The sequence below is a fragment of the Amblyomma mixtum genome, chromosome 1 (genome assembly GCF_055824585.1).
Source record: "Amblyomma mixtum isolate Tamu chromosome 1, ASM5582458v1, whole genome shotgun sequence".
Taxonomy (NCBI): domain Eukaryota; kingdom Metazoa; phylum Arthropoda; class Arachnida; order Ixodida; family Ixodidae; genus Amblyomma; species Amblyomma mixtum.
Window position 1 is genome coordinate 171,486,161 of NC_143012.1, and position 18,422 is coordinate 171,504,582.

An 18,422-nucleotide genomic window follows, 5' to 3' on the forward strand; every position below is an offset into this window, starting at 1 on the left:
CCATCTGATGTTCCCAAAGGAAAAAATGAACGAATAACTGAACTTGTCGATAATTTATTGGATGGCGGAAACTTGGCTTTTGCTGCAGAGCTGCTCGAGGAGCACAGCAGCCTGAGCGATCATCAGGGCTGTGTAGACAAAAAAAGTGACAGCAGACTAATTTTTTATGTAGCTGGGTATGTTGTAATAAAAATCCTTAAAAGATTTCCTTGCCCCGAATGTGCAACTTGTTTCAGCACTTTGCCTTTGCAAGCCGAGTCAGACAACAATGCCTCACTTACTCGAAATTTTGACTATGGATGCTTAGTTTATCCAACAAGGCCAATTGAACAGCTCATAGCTAAGCTTGAGGACGCATTTACGGTGTTTTTCAGCCGCAATGAGCTACACGCAGATAGCATGGTCAGCTTTCTGCATTTTCTTCAGGGACGTGAGCTTCAAGGTGTGGGCTGCGCGGAGCATTGACGTCGAATTACGACAGAAGTGGTCAAGTTTTACGCCTTGACTAGGATGCATTTCCTTGTAAAGTCGGTAAACAAAGAGCGCGGCGAGAAAAGAAAAAGTTGCTGAAAATGAGGCGCTGTCAGTAGCCTCGCACAGGGCACTTCGCACAAAAAAAGGCATTAGTACATTGTTGTCATGGAATCGTGTGTAATAAAGACGTTCCACCCTGCAATTTGTGCCGCTTCCTTTTCTCATTTCGGTATCATGTACAAAATGCGTTTTTACGCTTCTTCACGGCGCAGTAGGTGAGGCCCGACGTGACGCTTGCATTTGCTGCCGCGGCAAACTGTCGGTGTTACAGCTAGTCCGTGTCGAATCTAAATGAGAAGAGAACCTATGCCAGTGTTTGCACCGTCTTTAACACTTTAACGCCTTGTCAAAGCAGTGATATAGTCCAAGGTTCGACGGAACACCGTCTGGTCAGGGCGAAGCATGATTTATTCACAAATGAAAATTGGGTCACTGACCAAGTCGAAAGATGAAAAATGACGTTTCGGGTCCCATACGGGGCCCTTGTTCACAATAAGGCTGTCACAGAAGAAGGGATGGTTATATACGCTTCAGAATCTTCTGCAATCTTTTCACGTAAGTATACTTACGTGAAAAGATTGCAGAAGATTCTGAAGCGTATATAACCATCCCTTCTTCTGTGACAGCCTTATTGTGAACAAGGGCCCCGTATACTTACGTGAAAAGATTGCAGAAGATTCTGAAGCGTATATAACCATCCCTTCTTCTGTGACAGCCTTATTGTGAACAAGGGCCCCGTATGGGACCCGAAACGTCATTTTTCATCTTTCGACTTGGTCAGTGACCCAATTTTCATTTGTGAACAAAGCAGTGATAGCAACCCACACACGATCAACCGACTGAACCAGCGAGCACTACCCATAGGGGCTTCTTGCGCCCGCGCGCACGCCAGCGGGCGGCAGCGCCATCTGCCTTGAGCATAGCAAGTTACTTCAGCTGCGCCGGCCCGGTCGCGACACTAGGAAAACCTTCTAGCCTCTGTAGTGGGATGGGTCGAGGAGCCATTTTCGGCGGCTTGCCGCGTGCCGTGGAGCGGGTAGAACCAATGAGAGGCGTCTGGCTCAGCGCCACCTCTTGGCGACTGCCGAAGTTAACTTCAAGCGGCGGCGGCTAGACCAGGATCGAGCGCTCCGAGCCGGCCGCGACAGAGAGCTTTCTCCTCGTTCATGTGCAGCCGCGTTGAAAAATGAATGTCAGCCAAGAGAACATGATGGAAGTATTTCCGGAGACTATTCGCGTATTCCCCTTTTTGTAAGACAAAACTCACCCGGAGTACAAAAAAAATTCAGGGGGCACTTTGACTGTCTAAAGTGGGTAGAGGCGGAAGCGTTTTCCGCACCACCTTCGCTGTTTCTGTGCCACTGGTGGCGTCACATATATTTGAGTACTAATTATTAAGTCATGGCAAATCACTAATTAATTGTTAATTACTGATTAATGCCTGAATGCTAATTAACTGCTAATTAATGACGCTTAAGCTTCGCCTTTAGGAGTGGAACGCGACAGCGCGTTGTAGCGCTGCCAGGGAGTCCACGGAACGCCACCACCCGTTCGGCGCGATGCCTTGCCCTTTGAACGCAACGTTTTTTGAGGAAAGGAAATGGCGCAGTAATTCTCTGTCATCTCAGTGGACACCTGAACCGCACCGTAGAGGAAAGGAGGTGGGAGTGAAAGAAGATAAAGAGGAGCCGTAATGAAGAAAATGAAAATTGTATTTGAGGAAAGGAAATTACGCAGTAACTGTCTCACATATCTCGGTGGACACCAGTCAAAATTCAGGGGGGGGGGCACTTTTTTGACCTAAAGTGTGGTCACTGATGTGTGATTAAGATGTTAAGCTTCGCCCCTAAGAGTGGAACGCGACAGCGTCTTGCAACGCTGCCAAGGAGTCCATAGAACGCCATCGCCCATTCGGTTCTACGCCTCGCTCGTCGGTAAATTGGTTTTTGAGGAAAGGAAATGTATCTGTCTCTCATTTGTCGGTGGACACCTAAACCTCACCGGAAGGGAATGGAGGAGGATGAGAGTGAGTGAAGACACCGTATTCACTAGACGCGCCTTTGTTCATTCGAAACCATCGAGCTGGCATGGCGGAGTGGATAGCGTGCTCGTCTCTCACGCCGAAGACCGGGGTTCGATTCCTGAGCTCGACCAATTTCTTAATCGCATTTATTTATTTATATGGCCTGACTAGTAAAGATAATTAGGCTAATTGGGTAATTAAGCAATTAACTAAGCTCAGTCCCACTTACTTGGAGCATCACTATACGATCCCTTCTATTGGTTGTATGGTTACTAGCCAAAGTGCAATTGGCCCCGTTTGAAATTCGCGCACTGTGACGTCACGACCGTTTCCACCAATTGAAAAGCGTGACATTTTCTGTCGACAACTGCTGCTTACAACGATGAGACATTAAAGGCTTCCGCCTTAATAAGGACGCCAAAATGAACCGGTTTGCGATCATCGGCAGACCATTCGACCTGACTGGTGAGTTGTTTTCATTCTTTATCTGAGCTTCCGCTGAATGTTCACGTCGGGAGGAATGTGCAGAGGTGAGCACACTTGTTTAGTGCTCAAGCGGTGTGCTGCGGAGCAAATGTTGTGGAATCTCGGCTTCCTAGGGGCATGGTGATTTTGCCTGAGAGGTTCGCGTGTCGTATAAGGCTGCGCTTCGTACAGCGCCGCTTGAGCGCTCAAACAAGTTACTCATCTTTTTATTTTGCAACCTTGCTTGGTGATAAACTGTGACATTTCTGCACGACCGCAAGCAGGCGCAAAATTTAAAAATGTTAAAGATCTTTGGCTGAAAATTGTGTCGGCGTCGGAGGGGCCCGGAAAAGTGGCGCCGGAGAAGAGGCCGGAAAGGTCCACACGAAGTGGACACTTTTCGACATCGTGGATGGCATGCTGAGGAACACGCCACATTATGCCGAAAGGTAAAAAAAAACACCTCTTAGTAGCCATCTGGGCGAACTCCAGTCTGGCATTCATAACTTCACTGCTGTCACCCGCCCTACCACTCTTCTTTTAAGCCTCCTTCTTCGTGTTTAATATCTTTTACCTGCTTTGGCTGCCCAAGCTTTTGTGTTTTTAAGAATATATTTTCCCTTCAGCTGCGCTGGCAGCTTTGCTATTGTTATTGCTTTGCTATTGTTATTATTTTCATATTGCCTTTTTCCTGGCGATAAATCTGCAGGGATTGCATCAAAACACCTCACATTTTACATTTCAGGTCTTCAAAAAATGTGCCCCCAGAAGAGGACATGTACGTTAAGTCTTGTTTCCATAAGTGTAACTTTAATTTATAAAGCTTCAAGTGATTTAACTTGTTACACTGAAAGCAAGTGCATCTGTGCTTTTGTGCAGCTGCATTCAGCCATCTTTGCTGTCATCCAACAGCCCTTCCAGTCCAAGGCCGGTGGCCTGGTGTGCACCTCATTTTTTGCTTACCATAACGATTACTGCAGTGAAACAGTTTATGTACAGCATTGCCGTTTCATTAACCTGTGCAGCTGTGCCTCAAGCCCGGCTACTGCGCTTTTTCAAGAAATATAAGTAAGGTGTACTAATTCTGGTGTCGTTATCCGCCAATAGGAGTAACATCGTATGTCTTTAATAATGCAGTAACACTGACAGCCCCAATGACTTCACTGATGAAGATGATTTGAGATGGGTGGTGATTTTCAATTTTCCTAGCTATGGTGCATGACATGTCCCTTATCAATACACCCTTTCCTCCAGGTTTTCACGTTTAAGAGTGGGTCCCCACTATTTTGTAGTGTTATGCTGCACTCCTATAGAAATGGATTAGCTTTATGTGCATGCAGATCTTGGCTTTGTTGCTGTCATGACTCGCCACTGGTCTGTAGTTCCAAGTGAATCATACACTCAACACTGCATTGCAATGTACGAGGAAAATCTTTTCAGTGTATTGAGTTTGACCCATGATGGCCTGAGGTGGCTATGCGCCATTAAACCAAACTCAAACAAACTTTTCAGTGTCAGATTTAATGACTGCACACCCAAAAACTGCAACAAGGTTTGAAACCAAGCTTTCGGTTACTAGATGAGTGTAATGTGTCTTGTTCGTTTTCATAGCATTGCAAGTAGACAACATGTTTTCTGCATGGCATAAATGACACACTTTTTATTTTCCTATAGGCTCCCCAGTACGTCAGAAGCTGAGGCATGTTCTGCTGGCTCTTCAGGGTGAGTTAGTGTTCACTTTCTTGTGTTGGGGTATGATACAACAACAAACATTTTCTTGAAGCAGGTTCTCAACTCCACAAGCAGGAGCCGCTACCCCAGATCCAGGGTAAGAAAGCTGTTCACACTTTCTTTTAGTGGAAGCAGATATACTTTTCCAGTGCATTTCTTGAGTCCTGTCCTGCATTTGGCCTGTCGTGCAGGTCTGCCAAAAGGCGAGCATCCAATGGACCTTCCTCTCGGTACTGGTATGGTTCACATTTCCTGCAGGATTTGAATGATAATCAGTGATTGCAAGAAAACATTGTGCTGATATATTTATATGCAGGACCAAAAGAAGGCTGTCCGACAGCTTCGTGAAGCAGTGAAAAAAGTTTTAGGGAGCTGCTCAGCTACTCTGCTAGAAATAAAAAAAAGAATGAAATGCCTGCACTGAAAGACGACAGTCAAGAGGCAGCAAACTGGATCGCTGCTAAGTTGAGGATTCTACCACAAAAAAAAAAGACCCGAGGTAACATTCAAGTACCACAAGCTGCTGTATGAAGGTGAAATGGAACAATATAATTAAATGAAATGTATACTGCGACCAATCTGAAAATATATTTTTTTAAAAGCAAGCAATTTCGGTTTTCTTTCGGCACGATACTGTTTTTGCATGCTGACAACTAGCTGCCTGTTATCGGAAATTACTTGCCGTCCTGCACGGGTCACGACTCTTCGCTGCCATGGCACCTGGCCGTCACTCATGAAGTAGGATGCCAGCCTATCCCTTACTGTCAATGCAGCCCTGTAACACAGAAATGCACGAGATGTTCATCCTTTTCCTTCAGCTTATTCTGCCTGTCTAACTGTTGTCACAGCTTCTAATGAGCGTCTTTTACTCCTCGCCGCTAGCTGTACCCAAAACATGCACTAAGCATGTGTTTTTGCACCGTTACAATTCTTAAGGCAAACTCTAATGAGCAACATCTTATGTCATGTTGTGGTAAATGATCAATTTAAATGAAATGTTTTGAAGGTTTCACTGTTTGTTATTGATGAGCTTCAATTGCTTTAATATAAATAAAGGAGCAAATGGAAACTATTATTGATTTCATACTGTCTTGGAAATAATTACCGAGCAGAGTGATACCCCTGGACTGTTCATCTAGGTAGGGCACTACTATCGTTCCTACATGCCCCATTTGTGACATTCCCCTCCTAGTTTTCATGGTCGACAAATCCGGAAGGGTTGTACGTTGTTCTTGAGGACACCGAGTCTTTCATTAGAAAATTGTCGAGCGCCACACATGCCCTTACAATGTTCTCAGTGGTTTCTTCTGACGCTCGAAAGGTTCTCTTCAGTATACGCCACCTACTGGCCAGGATACCAAAACTGTTTTCTACGAGCCTCCTCGCATGACTCAGCCGGTAATTAAATACTGCCCTCCTCAAATACTCTACTGGCTGGCCCTGTAGGCATGAAGAGCTAGACAAAACCATAAGGTCAGGGCATTAAAATTACAGCAAGCATGTACATAGATGAAAAATGCAATGGCACTAACTTCAAATCATTGAAATAAGGGGCAGCTGTGCGCACCCGCTGAAATCAACTTCAAAAGAAAAAACTGTTTCGACATGTTATGTCTTCTAGGTGCTTTTTTTTTCCTGTGCAGCCAATTTAATATACTACATTACTTGATGTAGGGGTTTTTATTCAATTTTTGCATACTTAAGTTGTGCTCAAGAAATAATACATGGGGCCACCTTTGGCTACATTGCACAACTTTACGTTTCCAGTATATTATACTTTTAGAAAAACAGGTTAAATATTACTCATGCATTTGCTTGCAGTCATGCAATTAAACCATATATGTCAGCACTAGATTTTATTACTGCTTAATACCATTGCTTTCACACAAAATGGAAGCTAACATGTAAATTAGCAGTGATAAAAGTATTTTAATACACTGATATTGCACTGCATACTCAAAACTTAGTCCTCTGAACCATTTTTTTTTTTCATGCAGAAATAAACCTTTCCTTGTAAGACATGTCATGTACATTGTGGGGATACACATGAATCCCCTGCCCCATTGTAACGGCCGCGCGTAATTATCACGCGATGCTATGCGCGCGCCGTTCGGGAGGTTTTGCGAGGGAGGGCACTCTCGCCACCGCCGCTTCCTGTCGCTCCCCGCCGCGGAGACTTTCCCTCTTTCCCCTCTTACAACGGAGAGACCTCCTCTCCACAGCCCGGGAGGAGACGCGTTTCTTCCGAGGCTGGCTCGTCTTCTGGCGGGAGCCGTGCACACGCACGGATCAGAGATCTGCCACGGAGACCGCTGCCCTTATCGCCCGGCCACCGTGTGTGACTTGACCGCCGTGGGCCGTGAGCGAGGAACCACGCGAGGTGAGCGGAACCTTCTTCCCCCACATTTTTGCGTGCGTTCTGCCCTTTGTGTTTTTCACCCCCGTACGCGAGCGGAACACTCGCCCTCGTTACGGCGGTTGTATTGTTGCTGCTGCACTGTATTGCTCGGGAGCAATAAACGCTCCTCCGAGTAGCATACTCGTGTTTGTCCCCTCTGGCCCGAACCCGCCGTGGTTGCGACTCACCGCACCGCGGGTTGGGGGTCACAGCTCTGACTGCTAGGGCTGGCACGCTGGTGCTAGAGAGCGACAACTGCTTCTAGCCCTTTGAGCGTTACTACAAGAATAGACCCCCATATTCTTGGCGCCCAACGTGGGGCCAGAGGTGTGACAAACCAAGTGTCTGTGTGAGCGACTGCCGACACACAGACTAGCCATGGCGGCGAGCGGGATTGACTTCCAGTCCCTGCTGTGGTTGTCCAATACGGCTTCTCAGCAGCAACATCTTGGCACGGCAGTAACAACTACTGCAGGTGTATTTCCAGAGGCTGACGCTAGCCCCTGCGATCTTATATCGTTTGAGCCGAGCGGTGATTCACACGACACACCGGCTCAGACGAGCGGCGACGCTAGGCACTTCTCGCCAAGCGCTATGCCGCCAGGTAGGGAGAGCATGGCGCGACACGTGCAATCTTGCTCATCCCACCTGGGCCCTCAGCCAGAACTACCTGGCCAGGCCCAAGAGGCTCTGTTGCGCAACGCCTTGCGCCTCATAGAGAGCCTCACGGGTATCGTGCAGAACAACCTGCAAACACCCGCTCCAGCGGCGAGTCCGAGGCTAAGGGTGGACCTTCCCAGCTACGGTGGCTACCATGATCTTGTCAGTGCCAACGAGTACCTTGAGCGCATGCTGACCTACCAGCAGGCGACAGGGCTTTCCGATGGCGAGATTCTGGCGCGTGTCGTGCCAATCTCACCGACTGATCAGGCTGCCCGCTGGTTCCGCCTTACTGGCTATCGGTCTCGCACAATGGAGGAGTTCCGAGCGAGGTTTCGCGAGGAGTTCTTGCCCGCAGATTACGAGCGTCGTCTGCGGCGCGAGTTGGAGCTGCGTACTCAGCATCCGGACGAGTCCTTGCTTGAGTACGTGAGGGCGATGGACGAACTTTATCGTTTTGCAGACCCCTCAGCTTCGAACGGCGAGAAGGTAGAGCGTGTCACGCGACAAGCGCACCCTACCTTCGCAGCCTACCTACGAGGCGTACCGTTCAGGGACTTGGACGAACTCGCCTCGGCAGCCAAGCGCATACAGGCGGACATACTCGCCTCCCGCGCGTATCGGCCACCCCCGCCAGCGTCGCAGGCACTTGAGCCGCGATGCGCCTGGAACGGAGACACTTTTCGAAACCGTTCCCGGGGAGCCGAATTGGTTGCATTCAGTGACGGGCAACTGAGAAACGGTTGGGAACTGTCAGACCGAGCTCTCGACCCGTACACGTATGCTATGCGGTCAGCACACGCTGCGCGTGGCCAAGGTATGCAGAATCGGGACCGACATACCGACCCGAGGACGCTAGACCAAAGGGCATCTGCGACGGTTCACCCGGCACGGAGGAACGGTCAGCCGGCGCGAGGCGACAACTGCCCCGCCCGGCAACGGCCGAATACCCTCTGCTACCGGTGCAACCAACGAGGGCACTACGCCCGGGAGTGCAGTCGCCCCGTGAACCGAGAGCACGCGCTTTCGGGAAACGAACGCAGCCGCCGGTGAGCAACGCTTCGCAACCGGCGGCGGCGTCAACAGCGGTGCTCAGTGAGTCACACGAACTCCTAGCCCCGCTGGCTTGTCGTTTGGAACCACCCAGCGACACGCCAGTACCGCTTATTGAGCTTACAGTGGCACAACGTAAGTTCATGGCGTTGCTAGACACAGGAGCGAGCGCATCCCTGTTTGGCGACGAGGTATGTGAGCATCTCCGTCGGAACGGACTCCGACTGCGAGCGAGCAACCTCACGTTCCGATTAGCCAGCGGCACTGCACACGCGAGCGGTGCTGCGCGGCTTGTGGTGCGGTGGGAGAAACGAGTGAGGCGCCAGCGCTTCGCTCACCTCCCCGGCCTATCGGTTCCAATTATTCTTGGTAGAGACTTCCTCGCCAAGACGGGCATTGTTATTGACGTCTGCAACGGAGGATATAGGGAGCGAGCATGTGGCACCCTGAAACCTTTCGTTCAACCCCAAAAAGCGTCGAAAGCACATTCGCTTTCCGATGCTTCGCGCGCAGACGTACGCAACGATCGCCCGAAAAAGAGCCTCGAAACGCCTTCGGCCCGGCTGAACAACCAGCCTGTCGACCGCGCCGAGAGGAAAAGCGCGGAAGGGAACCTCTCCCCTCCCGCGCGACCCCCTGTCCCCCCTGCGGTTGCACTCTGTGCCGCGGCGGCATGCAGGCCTTGCCACCCGCTGCTGGAAAACTCAGACAGCTTGTCGCGGGAGGAAAAAGCGCGTTTGTCTCTGCTCCTAAACGAGTACGACGCCGTATTCACGGAGCGGCCTGGCTGCACTACGCTGGTTAGGCACAAAATTGAGACAGGCGACGCTGTTCCATGGAAGTGCAATCCTCGGCCAGTCAGCTTGGCTAAGAGGAAAGCGCTCGATAACGCACTGGACGAGCTTCTCGATACAGGCGTTGTGGAACGATCAAACAGCCCCTGGGGGTTTCCAGTGGTGCTGGTGCCCAAAAAGGATGGAACAACCCGCCTTTGTGTGGACTATCGACGCCTGAACGAGGTGACACGGAAGGACGCATACCCACTTCCGAGCATTCCCTCGATAGTGTCCAATGTTGGTGGAGCGAAGTACTTCACTACGCTCGATGCTAGCAGAGGATACTTTCAGGTGGAGATGACCCCCAGTGATCGAGAGAAAACTGCCTTCACTTGTCACAGGGGACTTTTCCAGTTTACCCGAATGCCGTTCGGCCTGGTCGGCGCGCCCGCGACGTACCAGCGTCTGATGGACCGTGTCCTAGGCGATGCAAGGTGGCACCACGCTCTTGCTTACCTGGATGACATTGTCGTGTATTCGGAAACCTTTGATGAGCACTTACGCCATCTCAGGGATGTACTGGAAAGGCTGAGGTCTGCGGGAATCACTCTGAACCCGAACAAGACCCAGATAGCGGCGACCCGAATAACACTGTTGGGGTTTACGCTAGACAAAGGACGCCTTCTGCCGTGCGAAGACAAGCTGCGGGCTATTTTGTAGTTCCCGTCGCCGGCAGATATAGGCGGACTAAGACGTTTTCTGGGGCTGGCGAACTTTTATCGACAGTTTATCCCAGATTGCGCAGCTCTGCAAGCCCCCTTAACAGCGCTGTTAAGGAAAGGTGTGAAGTGGCATTGGGGACCCGAGCAAGAGGCGGCACTACGCCATCTCACTTGCGCGCTCGCGGAAACCACAGAGCTAAGGCTGCCTGACCTGAACAGGGAATTTGTGATCCACACGGACGCTTGTGACCTGGGCTTAGGAGCAGTCCTGCTTCAAGAGCACGGAGGTAGCCTGAGACCGGTGGCGTTCGCCAGCCGCTCATTAACTCCCGCAGAGAGAAACTATTCCGTGACAGAAAAAGAATGTCTCGCGATTATCTTCGCTCTGCGGAAGTTCGACTACTATGTCGATGGAGTCGCTTTCGTGATTGAGACTGATCACATGGCACTCACTTGGCTGAGACGCCTAGGCGAGCCGTCCGGACGCCTAGCGCGATGGGCGCTGCTCCTCCAGCGTTACGACTTTACCGTGCGCTACAGGAGGGGCAAGAACAACGTGGTGGCGGACGCACTTTCGCGCGCGCCCGTTGACGGCTTGGGAAGTAACAACACTGCCCATTCCGCCGCGCCCGACAGCCAGAGCAGCGCGACTGCCGCGCAGCTCACACAACGCCCCGAGGGAAGGGACACCCCGCCTTCCCAGGGCGAAAGCGTAAACCACTTTGAAGGCCTCAGTTCAGTGGTGAGCGTTTTCAGCAGAAGGGAGCTGTTGGAGGCACAGCGGGAGGATCCATTTTGTCGAAAAGTGTTCGATGGGCTCAGGGAGCCGGGCGGCGCGGCCGCGGCGCACATGGAGGCAACTGGTATTGTTGTCCGTGCGGGGCGCTCGAACACAGCTGGGAATGCTGTGAGCGCGATGGATTCCTATCTGCTCGACTCCGATGGCATCCTGCTGAGATATATCCCCTCCGAGAAGGATACACACGAGTCCTTCAAGGTGGTGATTCCACGCACGTTGAGAGGAGCACTTTTAAGCTACTTTCATGATACGTGCATCGCTGGGCATGCGAGTGGCCCTAAGACTTACCTCAAGTTGTGCCGCCTCGCTACCTGGCCTGGCATGAAGCGGGATGCGATACGCTACGCCCGCTCGTGCGACGTGTGCCAAAGGGTCAAGCCACGTGGTGGACGCCCACCTGGGCTTATGCAGCCGATCAATAGCCAGGGTCCTTGGCAAATTGCGGCTTGTGACGTCATGGGACCTTACCCCAGGACTCCGAGTGGAAACCAATATCTGCTCGTTGTCACAGACCATTTCAGCAAATGGGTGGAACTGTTCCCACTTCGAAAGCTGACGGCACGCGTAATCATGGGGAAGCTGATCGAGGTGTTCACACGATTCGGCTACACCGGGCAGTTGATAACGGACAATGCATCGTACTTCACTGCCAAACTTTTCGTGGACTCCTGTGCGGCCCTTGGCATTAAGCACAGGAGAACAACCACGTACCACGCCCAGGCGAATCCCACGGAACGCGTAAACCGCAACATCAAGCACATGCTCGTTGCATTTGCGGAGACGCACATCGACTGGGACACCTGTCTCCCCGAGATTGGGTTTGCTCTCAGGTCGACCGTGAACCGCTCGACTGGGTACACATCTGCCGCTCTCAACCTTGGCAGGGAGCTGCCGAACCCGTTAGAACTTACTCTACAGGTTCGCAGCAACACCCCGATTGCTTGGTCGGCACGCGCCGACTATGCGACCGGGCTGCGCGCGAGGATGACGGAGGCTTTGGACAGAGCACGCCGGAATCTGAGCACTGCTCGGGCCCAGCAGAAAGAGCAGTATGACCGCTCTCACCGGGAAGTTCACTACAAACCGGGTGACCTGGTGTTGAGGCGCAGTCACGTTCTGAGCGATGCCAGTAAGCGGTTTTCTGCTCCTCTGGCGCCGAAATGGACGGGACCATATGTAGTTCGGGAGAAACTTTCCTCTCTCGTCTACAAGCTGGCGGACTTGACGCTAAGACCGACCGGCGGGCCAGTGCATGTCTGTGATCTCAAACCCTACTTTGACAGAGGGAGCGAGTGGCCTGTGGAGAACACCCTCCCCCGCCAGCAGGCAGCCGCACCGAGAGGCAAGGCTCGACAACAGAGCCCGGCACCTCGTTACAACTTGCGCCCACGGCAGAAACAACTCTGACCAACGCGCATGCAGGGAGTAATTTTTCCTGTTCAATATGGACGGAACACCCCTTCCATATTTCGCAGCACGGCTTCCGGAGAAAGCACACGCTTTCTCGTCGGAAAAGACCGAGCGGGGTTAGACTAGCTCAAAAAAAAAAATGTGTAAATTGGTAATGTAACTAAAAAGAAAAGATAGCCTTGCAGCCGCAGGCTAGCCTTCACAGCGTGCCCGGAGGAGAGCCAGCGGACGCCCCAACGACCGTTGCTGCTTCGAACACCGAGGGCCAGGCCGTTTGGAAGGCGGCCGCATTCCGGAGCCAAGAGCCCGCTGTCGCCACCAAGTTGCGCAGAAGAAGAACAGCTTCCGGTCGGCCGCGGGACGAGCGAACGAGAATTCGGAGAAACCGGGGCCTGTGTCTACCATGGCGAAAACTGCAGCAGAGAGGCCGCCTTGGAGTCCCCCTGTCTCCGCGGCAGCGGCTTCGCCCACAAGGGAAGCTTGGTGCCCCGCTGGGCCCGCCTCGCAAGTTCTCTGCGGCAGAGGGAAAATGGGTCGGCGCGCCTTTGTCACCCCCCAACCAGAGGAAAAGAGGGCGAGCCAAGAGCAAGCGGTTCATCCAGCTGAGTGGGGGCTTGCCGTACGCTACGACACGGTGCGTAATTGCCCTGAGCCTGCCTGCCGCCCGCGCGTCCCGGCAAAGCTGCCCTGGCCGACTCACGGGACCTGCGGTCATCGACCCCCTTCAACCCTGGGCTCCACGGTCGTCCATGGCGGTCGTCTACACTGCCTTCCTGCCCTGGCGTCCACGGCCTTCGACGGCGGCACTGCTGGCTGTGAGCTGAATATTTTCTTGATTAGTTTTAAAGTTAAACGGCGTTTCGCCGGCCCCACTCGGTATACCCTTTTGTGTGAACACGGCCACTTCTCGGCCGTAGGGCAGTTTTAAGGAGGGGGGGATGTGGGGATACACATGAATCCCCTGCCCCATTGTAACGGCCGCGCGTAATTATCACGCGATGCTATGCGCGCGCCGTTCGGGAGGTTTTGCGAGGGAGGGCACTCTCGCCACCGCCGCTTCCTTTCGCTCCCCGCCGCGGAGACATTCCCTCTTTCCCCTCTTACAACGGAGAGACCTCCTCTCCACAGCCCGGGAGGAGACGCGTTTCTTCCGAGGCTGGCTCTCTTCTGGCGGGAGCCGTGCACACGCACGGATCAGAGATCTGCCACGGAGACCGCTGCCCTTATCGCCCGGCCACCGTGTGTGACTTGACCGCCGCGGGCCGTGAGCGAGGAACCACGCGAGGTGAGCGGAACCTTCTTCCCCCACATTTTTGCGTGCGTTCTGCCCTTTGTGTTTTTCACCCCCGTACGCGAGCGGAACACTCGCCCTCGTTACGGCGGTTGTATTGTTGCTGCTGCACTGTATTGCTCGGGAGCAATAAACGCTCCTCCGAGTAGCATACTCGTGTTTGTCCCCTCTGGCCCGAACCCGCCGTGGTTGCGACTCACCGCACCGCGGGTTGGGGGTCACAGCTCTGACTGCTAGGGCTGGCACGCTGGTGCTAGAGAGCGACAACTGCTTCTAGCCCTTTGAGCGTTACTACAGGAATAACCCCCATAACATGCATGCACGCTAAACTGCATTTCTAAATTTTTTGTAGAAATTGTTTGACCATTTTTACTGCATGCATGCATTGCACAAAACTATCTGCTATGGAAAACAGTGGCAGCAGTAGCACAGTACAGCTGCATTGATGTTTCATCTCGGCAATCAGAGAAACATGTCAGCATTAAAAGTAATTAGTGCAGCTTGCCACGTCGAGGATAAGGCCGCATGAGGAAAGGCTTCAATGGAAAGGCCTCGTCGCCCACAATCAAGTATGATATCAGACCAGCTGAGCCCACTGTTGCTGCTGGGGGGGTACCAAATCGGCGCTCACCCAATATGCGCGTCAACGTTGTTCTTAAGAAAACTCCCCCATCACTTTCTCCCCTGTAGTGGCCAACGTCCACATGCACAAATCAGAAATAAAGCAAGTATCAATGTAACCCATTTAGCATGTGATATAGCACATGACTTTCACCTTGCTCCTTCTGCAGTCACTACTGCGTTAAACTCTCGTAGTCATTCCTGTGCTGCATTATAGTTGGACTAAATATACATGCCACACACAATCAGAACTCGGAGATTAAGATCTTGAAATCTGTTGCAATTTGTGCACAATCAAATATGTTTACTGTCAACCTGCGTGAGCAAACCATGGTCATCATACGCCTGTCACGCTATGCCCCTTAATTCGTCATGTAACTTATAGCATTGAACTGTCCTCTTTTCTTTCAGTGCATATAATGGCACGCTCTTTCAATTAATATAACACACTGTTTTCATGATTCTCAAGAAAAATACCATTAGCGAGCAGTTTTACAAAATCTTTGTTTTGCCATAATGAACCATACTTGTAATGTGCATCGCATGTTGCCATGAGGACTGTAATGAATGACTACTTGTAGACCCTGAATTTGTAGGACATTCAATGCTCACATGCTTTCCGTCAGTGCATCCAATGCAGTTGGGAAAATTTCACTCTGCAAGCATGTCTGTGGCAATCTGAAAGAGTGTTCGAGAGGCAATATAATATAGACTGTGACAAGAACAATAGCGTAGGAATGCATAAGGTAACATTTAATTGTCTTATGCGCGTTATGAGATGGAGGAGTTCCACACATTTCTGAAGTCAGTATGCAAGGGGCATTGGGAAAGTCAGTAGCATAACAAATAAGGTAAAGAAATGCAAGGTGGACGCTTGTGGACACTATATACCCTCTCCGCAGTAAGAAAACGGGCTGTAGTGCACTTACTTTCTCCATTCTTCTGCTGTTTGTTGAAACCTTACATAGATTGGCTGAAGTATCTCCCATAATGCAGCACAAGTTTCTCTTACGATCATTCCAGCAGTTGATCGCCCTGTCAGGAAGTTGAATGACAAACTTCTCATCGTGTCGCCGTTTGCGAGAAATCTGAAAAGCGTATTCTCATAACATACCTCTGAAAGGATAAATGGGTAGGAGGGGGGCGTGGCTGAGTTGTATCATAGTGTTCATGTGGTACGTTTTAACACAATACTGTCCGAGGGACTGCTGATCAGGCACTATGACAGGACGGTGCCCGGTCACGGACTTTCGGACTTACCTTACTGTTATGGCAAGTCGATCGTGTGCGGATATCCACTGCCTGAACGGAGTGTCTTGCCGCTCAATCAAAGGCCGAACTAGCTGAAGCAGTGTGTCGAACCAGCTAGGCGGCATCCGAAGGAAGCAATAATCAAGAATCAAAAGCAACATCACTATATGTCACGCCACACACGGCACACTACGCGTTTAAAAATGTTGTAATCACTCACTCTCTGACGAAGCATTCATCTCGAGCGCGCAGCCGGGGCAGCAAAGCATTCGCTTGCCCGTCAGCGTCTCGGTAGCGCCAGCAGGGGTGCACCCAAAATCTTCGCCTACGTGCCGTTTGCATGCGCCGCCGTCGCAACAGCAGAGAACACAGAATGACCAAAACGCTCATCGTCGTCAGAACACCGTCGTCTGCATCTGCCATTGCAGAAGTCAACGCGATCAGCGCGGTAGATGACGAGGGACGAGGAGGTATGCGGTCGCGGGTCAGCTATCCGAGCAAGAAAAAAGCGCGCGAAAACAGAGCAATCACGGGTATACTCGGCCAGTTCCAGGCACGGCGAGATAAGCGCTGTCACGTGACTCCGCGGCGGCCTCCGCGCGCACAACCGATGTGGCCTCTCTGTCGCGCGGCGTTCTCGCCGCCGGCGGCGTGCCGCGCGCGCTTTGCCGCCAGTGTGTTCCGGAAAACTACGTATACAACGTCATCTACAAGCTAAATCTGTGATCGAGACAGCCAGTGAGTGAACTTTATTATCAGCAGGCATGTCGCTTGGTTCGTTTCAATGTTCCGTGCTTTAGCTCGCCAAAATGTCGCAGTTTTTCGTTTCTCCGGCTCCCGCCGCGTGGAGTATACCACTTTTGTCCCCAAGAGTACAGGGGGTGTTCACACTTAGCGTGAACACGGCTCCGCGTGGCACCGCGCTCCGCGCAGCGCCGCTTGCAGCGCCCGCAGGAAGCGGCGGTGGATTCTCGAGCAGGCGCAGAGAGCGCGATGGGCGGGGCCACCAGCGCGTCGTCTGCTGTTTTGTGGAGTGTCGCAGCGAAGAGCGCTTGCCTGAGGTGCTGATAGGAATCCGTCGACTGTTTAAGACCGATCAAAATGCTCGTTACGCACACACTTCTCCACAATTTGTACTCTTTTGCTCCTCTGGGACACGAGACATTACGACGTGCTTCTCTGTTCACAGATTAACTGCTTCTGCACTCAGGGGCTGCAATTTCTGACTGCAAGCTGCCAGTGATAAGTCGATGACTGCCTAAAATCTCTGCAAACTCATCACACAATCTTTCCGCGAGTGCGCCATTCTGCAGCTCATTGCGCTGACTCGGCTGGCCAGCCGCCAGCGGCGCTTGGTCTCGATCAGAGCGATAACCACGACGTCTATTTATGCCACATCGAGTATTTACCCTTAATAGCAACGCCTAGCATTTTTTTCGTGCAAGCGCGCTACATGCAGCTACCGTGGTTTGCAAAGTGATCTAACCTCACCATCAGTGCAGCTCCCGGCCAAGACAGCGCAATGACTTGAAGAATGCGGCACTCCGCGTTGCGTGATGATTTTGAAGATATTTTGTTCAGCTATTTGCTTGTCTTTGGTGGCTTCTAGTCTGGAAACTCAGGTCGACTGCATTCTCGTGTAACGATCACTGAAATGCAGTAGTACAACTCGGAGATAAACATGCTTCGTGTGAGAGTTTCGTGCACCATTCTCGTTCGAAATAAAACAAAGAAGCAATTCAAACTCTTTTTTTTCCCTCGCTGCTCTTCAGAGATAGGCGAGGAAGGGAGCGCGGCATGCGGCTGCCATTCACCAGGAATTTCGCATTCCTACAGTATGAAGTCAGAGCCATGCAATTGCCTTATTACACGCCGAGATAGTTTTAGTGATGTTGAGCTACCGTTTTAGAGAAGTGTATGCTGCGTACCGAGCATTTTGATCGGTCTTAAACAGTCGACGGATTCCTATCAGCACCTCAGGGAAGCGCTCTTCGCTGCGAAACTCTACACGAGAGCAGAAGACGCGCAGTAGCAGACGACGCGCTGGTGGCCCCGCCCATCGCGCTCTCTGCGCCTGCCGGAGAATCCACCGCCGGGCGCTTCGGGCGCTGCAAGCGGCGGAGCGCGGTGCCACGCGGAGCCGTGTTCACGCTAAGTGTGACTGACCCTGTACATAATGGCAATGGTGTTTGGTTGTTGTTCAGGCACACCTGAGGTGTCCAGCCGGCCGACTAGACGCGATTATGCTTCGTACCCAACTGCTCATCATGGTACCAGAGTTGTCCGAACGAAGTGTCACTTCTTAAAGCTTCGTCGGAGGCTGCTCGCCTAGAACTTTGGCGCCAGGCAAACGTCAGAGCAGATAGCATATTACAACTGAGCGACCGCATCTGCGCGAAGCACTTTCCCAAGCATACAATAGTAATTTCACTACATCAAGTTCAATACCAAGGCCCTTTTAAATGCACTGAAGAAAGCAGTGCTCTTGGCGGATGCTGTGCTCAGTATTTTCTCGGGATCTCCGAAAATATCAGACAAAACAGGCAAGTTGAAGAAAGCATTCCAGAAAAGGACAGCCTGCAGTCACGAGTGCCAAGCAGGCAAGCAAGCGGTCCGCGCCCGCCGCTGCCGCACAGACCTTGGAGACGGCCTGTGAAAACAAAAAGACACCGATCCATCATGGAGCCC

General features: G+C 51.7%; 1 protein-coding gene and 2 pseudogenes across 1 annotated transcript; 2 read left to right on the forward strand and 1 right to left on the reverse strand.

Annotated features, from left to right (window-relative positions):
- Window positions 1-1,720: 1,720 nt before the first annotated feature.
- On the forward strand, window positions 1,721-5,222 carry LOC149369795 (uncharacterized; annotated as a pseudogene).
- Window positions 5,223-5,259: 37 nt separating this feature from the next.
- LOC149369796 (uncharacterized) lies at window positions 5,260-16,157 on the reverse strand (annotated as a pseudogene).
- Window positions 7,746-9,108, forward strand: LOC149369797 (uncharacterized). The gene has a single exon (XM_089567437.1). It carries the CDS (start codon window positions 7,746-7,748, stop codon window positions 8,862-8,864), a length of 1,119 nt encoding a protein of 372 aa, XP_089423563.1. The 3' UTR covers window positions 8,865-9,108.
- Window positions 16,158-18,422: the final 2,265 nt, after the last annotated feature.